The sequence below is a fragment of the Petromyzon marinus genome, chromosome 61 (genome assembly GCF_048934315.1).
Source record: "Petromyzon marinus isolate PM22_M1 ecotype Great Lakes invasive population chromosome 61, UKy_Petmar_22M1.pri1.0, whole genome shotgun sequence".
In the NCBI taxonomy this organism is placed as follows: domain Eukaryota; kingdom Metazoa; phylum Chordata; class Hyperoartia; order Petromyzontiformes; family Petromyzontidae; genus Petromyzon; species Petromyzon marinus.
Window position 1 is genome coordinate 221,446 of NC_133727.1, and position 7,793 is coordinate 229,238.

Here is a 7,793-nt window from a genome sequence, read left to right on the forward strand (position 1 = left end):
TCGGACGAGGCACACACATACTACACTATACACTACACTATACACTACACTGGCATACACACACCACACGCACTACACTATACACTACACTGTACAACACTACACTAGCATGCACACACTACACACTACATACACACACTACACACTACATACACACACAACCGTGCGAGTTTCTTATCAATTCCCCCCTCCCTTGCCCCCCCCCCCCCCGTGTGCCCCCCGCAGTGTGAGGTCTGCTCGGGCTCGCTGGGGGACGCGCGCACGGGGATGGACGTGCGGATGCTGTCGGGGCGCCTCCACTGCAGTGCCTGCTACTTCCGCAAGCGTGGAGCTGGCACCCAGCCGGCCACCGACCTGTGAGGGCCTCCGCCACCCGCCGTCACCCTCCCACCGTCACCCGCCCACCACCGCCACCCAGCCACCACCGCCACCCACCCACCGTCACCCACCCACCACCGCCACTCAGCCACCACCACCACCCACCCGCCGTCACCCACCCACCACCATCGCCACCCACCCACCCACCCACTGCCACCCACCCACTCACCACCACCACCACCACCGACACCCACCACCACTGCCACCGCCAAAACGTCCACGGAGACATCCACGTGCCCCGGGCGGGGAAGAATAGGGACAAGCGCCGGGTGACGGCCTTCAAGCGGTGGGAGGGCCCTGCAAGTCAAAACTTGCTGGAGAGCCACGACAGTTGTCGATATGTTTAATTACAATATCTTCGAGATTAGTATTTTCGTAAAAAAATATATTTGGCTCGTTCTTTTTTTGGGGGGCATTTAAAATCGGCGGGTATTTTGCGTTTCCCGTCGACACGTGGATTGGAAAACACGGGCGGGATTTTTCCCCGAACATCCAAAACGTGGATAGGACATCCAGAAATGCAGCTCCGCTGAGTTTGCCCATTCTTCCAGTGTGGTTTTCCGCTAGATTTGGCTGCTTCTCCACACTCGAGAAAAATATCGTCATATGGACACAAGAATCGGGCGCTGGATGAACGGAGCCTAGAAAATATTTTGGTCAGGGATTTCCACCTAGAATGGGTGGAAACTGCCTTCCCACCAACACGCGAATCGCGACGCACGATTTGCATTGATGCATCTGGGCCGAGTGGGGCCGCAGATGCAATTGTGGTCTAAAATTCACGTGGGATTTGGATGATTACATATTTTTTTTAACACAGGTGTATACAGCAAGTCCTCGTTTAACACGGTAGATGCGGTTCTGTAAAGTTCCGCGTAAAGCGAAAAACGCGCTAAGCGAAAACAATTTCGCCATAAGTGATGTAACGGTAAAGTTTGGCGAGGTGCGACGGACTACGTACCCACGCATGGTGAGATGGTGGGACAAATAGCTGAGAATATGCCGCTGCGTTACTGTATCAGTGTACCGCTCATCATCCACGCAGCTCAAGAAAGTGGTGTGCCGTTGGCCGCTCAGAAATCGCGTTATAATGGGGGGGGGGGCACATTCCCCGTTATAACGGGGGGGGGGGGGGCGTTGCGCCAAAACGTGTTCGAGCGTGAACACCACTGCGCGTTAAGCGAGGACTTGCCGTACACGGAGCCGAACATTAAGAACGTGATGGTACCGGTCACTTAAGCCTGTCAGAGAGCGTGACGGTCACTTACGGCCGTAACGTTCCAAGCTCGGAACGATTCTCATTAAAGACGAGCCACGTGAAGAATCTGGAAATCACATCAAAGTTTGCTAAAACTGCACAACGTCCAGGGATTCTAATTCGGCTCGTAGCGTGCACCGATTTTTGCGCGGAGAGTTCCCCAGAACTCTGTGCGGAGGTTTAATTTGACCGCGCGCGTAGGCGCGCAGAGTCTTAACCCAGGGAAACTTCAGGTCGGATGATTTACACAATGCATTAACAGACTGAAATGTGTCGATAGCAATGCCCGCGTCTACTCACAACGCGTCAAATTCGACGCCAAGTCACAAGCGGTGGCTCGGCGTCTCCGACGCGGCCATTCTGAACCCCCCTGAGAGCAAGACACCTTGAGAGCCAGGGCTCAAGCCCAGGATGTCAGTGACTGCCGGCTCAATGGCTATTACGTAGCCATTATGAAGCCCTTGACACCCGCGGGGTGCCATGGGGTGAGAGCTCGGCGTCTCCGAACGCGGCCAAGAGAACCTCCCAAGAGAAGGCAGAGACACCCAGAACCTGGGGAGAGGGGGTCTCAAACCCAGACGTCCGTTCTCACCGGCTCTTCAAAATTAGCCTCGGGATAATCAGCGAGGCTTTGCTGTGTCATTAAGAGGGCATTAATTTTGACTGCTGTTCAAGTAAACTGACAAAGCTTGTACTCTACAAATGTTGGGGGGCTGCGGAATAATACTACTAATAATAATGCACTTAATCCCAAGTTGCAACCCCCGAAGACGCTTTGCAGTAACGGAGATTAATCTTGATTAATCTTAATCGTGGGTGGCGTTGCACCTTTCGATGTAAGGCGCGGCAGTTTGTTTGGTGTGGCTGGTTCGCGAGCACGGTGGGCGATTGCACCGCGCCGTGCTGGGCGCGGGCCACGGTTTGTGTTGTTCTCGTCAGGTTGGCCGCTTTTGCTTCCGAACATCAAAGTCATTCCATCGCACGACCCCTGTTCGTAGCGGGTTGCATTCGTTTCTGTACCGGCTTCTGATTTAACTTTATATATTTTTTTATTTTCATATTTCTGGTTTCTTAACGGACTATGGGGTGTAAGAGAGGTTTTTTTTAACATATATATAATTTTATGATTTTAGCTTGCCAAGTTCAGTACAGCGAGTCTCGGATGTTTATCGGTTGATCATCGCAGATTTCGAATGCCGTCCTATCGAGGGTTGCTGTTGATAATTTGGCGATGCCGCAACGCACGGAACAAGATCCCCTAGGGACAGAATCGTCGTCGCCCGTTAAGTTCTTCTGAAATATTTAATCTCTTGGCGAAAAATTTTATTTCACGAAAATCGTGGATAATTAGTTGCCACCACGTTCAGTACTCTGTGGATTAATTGATGGCACGATGGTCACAATGACGTCACGATGTTCACATGACGTCATCATTTTGGTGATTCATCCAATTCCTTGTAGCATAACCGACAGCACGAGTGCGTGTGGGGAGCGGTGGTGCAGTGGTTAGCGCGCTGCGCCACAAATCCAGCGACCCGGATTTGATTCCCGCTCACGGCCACCAACACCCAGTGACGATTATCTGATCTGAACCGGTCCGCAGCCTCCCGTAGGTCGACTCAGCCTTAAATGAGTACCTGGTGCGATGTGTAAACATCGCCACTGGGGAGACAAAGGCGTCCGAGCGTGGTGCTGGCCACCCACCGCCTCGTGTGCCGTGCCGGCCTTCATAGGTGGCTCGCTAACAGCACTTGCCCCAACACTCTGTTTGGGCTACACGGGGGATCTTTGTCTTGTGTGTGCGCATCATAAGCGTCAGAGGTTGTTAATTTACGACGATGAGAAGGGGCAGGCTCATGCGGGGTCGACTGCAGTTGACGAACTCGTCCAGTGCATCTTCTCTCCGTGCTGGAAGTCCGGCCAAGCACAAACACAAAACGACACAAATGTGAAATAACTACCGAGTTAAGGGAACCTGAGACTCTCGTACGTGGAATTTATATCGGAGTTGGCCTGCCACAGGCAGCCAGCATGGGGCCTGTGTTCTGAGTTGACTCCAATTCTTCAGATTTTTCAATCGACGCGGCAAACAAACAAAAGATTCGATGTACAAGACAGAAACACAGCCGAATCGGCCGATTGAAAGGTGCGGAATCGCCGAATTAAAAAAAAGAACACCATCCGCCCTGGCAAAGAGGGAAAACGTTCTGTCAAGCGCCTCATTTTGTACCGATTTAATGTAACTCGGCCTCAGCTGTTCGCAGTAACGAGTGCGGATTTTCGCGGCGCCCCGAATTCGAATCGTTGGAGCAACTTCTCAAGGGAGTGCAGAGCACATTTCGTTGTTGTCTGAACGTCGCCGCAGATTTTTGCAGCCGATTTTTTTTACTTTTATTCGTAGCTGATTTTTATGCGATGCCACTTACACAATGATCCGGCCAAATTTGTGAGAGTAACTCTCACTCACACTCACCAACTCTCTCACCGTGGATGAGTTAGAGAGTAACTCTCACTCACACTCACCAACTCTCTCACTGTGGGTGAGTTAGAGAGTAACTCTCACTCACACTCACCAACTCTCTCACCGTGGGTGAGTTAGAGAGTAACTCTCACTCACACTCACCAACTCTCTCACCGTGGGTGAGTTAGAGAGTAACTCTCACTCACACTCACCAACCCTCTCACCGTGGGTGAGTTAGAGAGCGACACTCACTCACAATCACTAACTCTCTCACTGTGGGTGAGTTAGAGAGTAACTCTCACTCACACTCACCAACTCTCTCACCGTGGGTGAGTTAGAGAGTAACTCTCACTCACACTCACCAACTCTCTCACTGTGGGTGAGTTAGAGAGCGACACTCACTCACACTCACCAACTCTCTCACCGTGGATGAGTTAGAGAGCGACACTCACTCACACTCACCAACTCTCTCACCGTGGGTGAATTAGAGAGTAACTCTCACACTCACTAACTCTCTCACTGTGGGTGAGTTAGAGAGTACCTCTCACTCACAATCACCAACTCTCTCACCGTGGGTGAGTTAGAGAGCGACTCTCACTCACACTCACCAACTCTCTCACCATGGGTGAGTTAGAGAGCGACTCTCGCTCACACTCACCAACTCTCTCACTGTGGGTGAGTTAGAGAGTAACTCTCACTCAGACTCACCAACTCTCTCACCGTGGTTGAGTTAGAGAGCGACTCTCACCCACACTCACCAACTCTCACCGTGGGTGAGTTAGAGAGTAACTCTCACTCACACTCACAAACTCTCTCACCGTGGGTGAGTTAGAGAGTAACTCTCACTCACACTCACCAACTCTCTCACCGTGGGTGAGTTAGAGAGTAACTCTCACTCACACTCACCACCCCTCTCACTGTGGGTGAGTTAGAGAGCGACACTCACTCACACCAACTCTCTCAATGTGGGTGAGTTAGAGATCGACACTCACTCACACTCACCAACTCTCTCACTGTGGGTGAGTTAGAGAGTAACTCTCACTCACACTCACCAACTCTCACCGTGGATGAGTTAGAGATCGACACTCACTCACACTCACCAACTCTCTCACTGTGGATGAGTTAGAGAGTAACTCTCACACTCACCAACACTCTCACTGTGGGTGAGTTAGAGAGTAACTCTCACTCACACTCACCAACTCCCTCACCGTGGGTGAGTTAGAGAGTAACTCTCACTCACACTCACCAACTGTCTCACTGTGGGTGAGTTAGAGAGCGACTCTCACTCACACTCACCAACTCTCTCACTGTGGGTGAGTTAGAGAGTAACTCTCACTCACACTCACCAACTCTCTCACTGTGGGTGAGTTAGAGAGTAACTCACACTCACCAACTCTCTCACCGTGGGTGAGTTAGAGAGTAACTCTCACTCACACTCACCAACTCTCTCACTGTGGGTGAGTTAGAGAGTAACTCTCACTCACACTCACCAACTCTCTCACTGTGGGTGAGTTAGAGAGAGAGTAACTCTCACTCACACTCACCAACACTCTCACCGTGGGTGAGTTAGAGATTAACTCTTACTCACACTCACCAACTCTCTCACCGTGGGTGAGTTAGAGAGTGACTCTCACTCACACTCACCAACTCTTTCACCGTGGGTGAGTTAGAGAGTAACTCTCACTCACACTCACCAACTCTCTCACCGTGGGTGAGTTAGAGAGTAACTCTCACCCACACTCACCAACTCTCTCACTGTGGGTGAGTTAGAGAGTAACTCTCACTCACACTCACCAACTCTCTCACTGTGGGTGAGTTAGAGAGTAACTCTCACTCACACTCACCAACACTCTCACCGTGGGTGAGTTAGAGAGTAACTCTCACTCACACTCACCAACTCTCTCACCGTGGGTGAGTTAGAGAGTGACTCTCACTCACACTCACCAACTCTTTCACCGTGGGTGAGTTAGAGAGTAACTCTCACTCACACTCACCAACTCTCTCACCGTGGGTGAGTTAGAGAGTAACTCTCACCCACACTCACCAACTCTCTCACTGTGGGTGAGTTAGAGAGTAACTCTCACTCACACTCACCAACTCTCTCACCGTGGGTGAGTTAGAGAGTAACTCTCACCCACACTCACAAACTCTCTCACTGTGGGTGAGTTAGTGAGCGACATTTCGCTAAGATTCGTGGCCCTGAGCAATGAGCTCTCCCACTCGTGCACGCCGAGGAAGCTAAAACGACGGAATGAGGCGGCGCCCCATCAAAGGCGTCGTGCGCCACGTGATGACGCAAATTGGCTGCGTTGGGTGGCGGAGGGAAGGACCGTTTGACGACACTTTTGGCCGGATCATCAGGTCGTGTGGTCTCGCCCCAAAAATCACTTACGAATAAAAAAAAAGCGAAAAGCTTATAGGCCGAGGGAAGCCTACGACGCCGTGACATTAACAGGACCGTTGTTTTATAATTCATCAACATTAATTCACGGTGCTCGTGATTGTCACGGCAAGCGTGCGTCGGTCGGCTCGATGGCCCGAAGTGCGTCTCAACGTTTGGTGCGAGCACCGGCCCGGTTTTAATCGATATGGGGGGTCGAGTCCTGCGGAGTCAAACAAAAAATTGACAGCCGGCATCGTAGTGCCGTGCAGCGGGGAAGACCATCACGCGTGGCACCGCAGGGCCGTGCCCTCCCTCTGACCCTCCACGCAGCACCCCAGCAGGGCATGTCCACGATGCCGCGCTGCCCTGCGACGCCACCGACCGCCACGGGAAGCCGCTGGCTGGAGCTGTACGCTCTTTGAAATCGCCAGGATTGAAAACTCAGTGTTTTTGCTTTAGGCTGCCTGTTGTCCTGTTTAAGTTTGTTATTGTTCCTCCCGCACCTCCGGTTAGCACGGTTGGCTGTGTGCGGTGCGAAAGAAGTTCAACGCACGGCACACACACCAGGGTCGCGATTCACAACTCGAGGTCTTTCCGGACCGCTGCCGCTCGGCTGCCTTGGGGTTGGATTTACCGGTGTAAGGCACTACCACTAGCCTTTGATCGATAATAACCCAGTGTAAATGTACCCTACATCGATCCTGTTGCCCTATGAAAAAGGTTGTTAGGAATATTTGGTACCAAGGAGGATGAGATGAGACTGATGTGGGGAAGGAAGGGCACGCCGGATCACCACCACCACCACCACCCCCACCACACGCTCGAGTCGGGCGTGCCAGAAATGCCTTGGCCATACTTTCAAAGTTGCAGTGATCTACCAACAAACATTGCCGTGCATGACATGTGGGGTGCTTCAGAGTCTCCGCAGCGAGTTCGTGATGGGGACGAAGCGGCGATGGCCTCCAGCCACTTGCCACGCATCTTCCTGGCCTCTCGTCTCGTCGTGCTCTGTGTTGTTATTTTAATTTTCTTCTCTAAATGTGGTGTGTGGCTAATTTACGATGCAAAGCATTTTGGGGGAATGTTTGCTAAGGACTTTACATAGCCTGCACGTGTGCACTTCAGATATAAAATAAAATATTCTCTTATTTTCAACGAACACCACGAGTTTTGTCGTGATTTTTGTATATAATTATGTCTAATAACCCCTCTTTTTATTTCAACCACTACCATCTTGTGCACAATTGACGTAAAGCCCCTTGCAATAAGGCGCTATATATATCTATATAACTGAAGTTCATCACGGCTAATCA

At 51.5% G+C, this 7,793-nt stretch overlaps 1 protein-coding gene across 1 annotated transcript in view; it reads left to right on the top strand.

The window, feature by feature from the left end:
- Positions 1 to 7,639, top strand: part of LOC116955717 (uncharacterized) — a 49,670-nt gene extending 42,031 nt beyond the window's left edge. Inside the window, exon 15 of the mRNA XM_076053403.1 lies at positions 226 to 7,639. Within this exon, the coding sequence (XP_075909518.1) occupies positions 226 to 360 (135 nt within the window). The 3' untranslated portion in view covers positions 361 to 7,639. The remainder of the gene's footprint in view (positions 1 to 225) is intronic.
- The last annotated feature ends 154 nt before the right edge of the window (positions 7,640 to 7,793 follow it).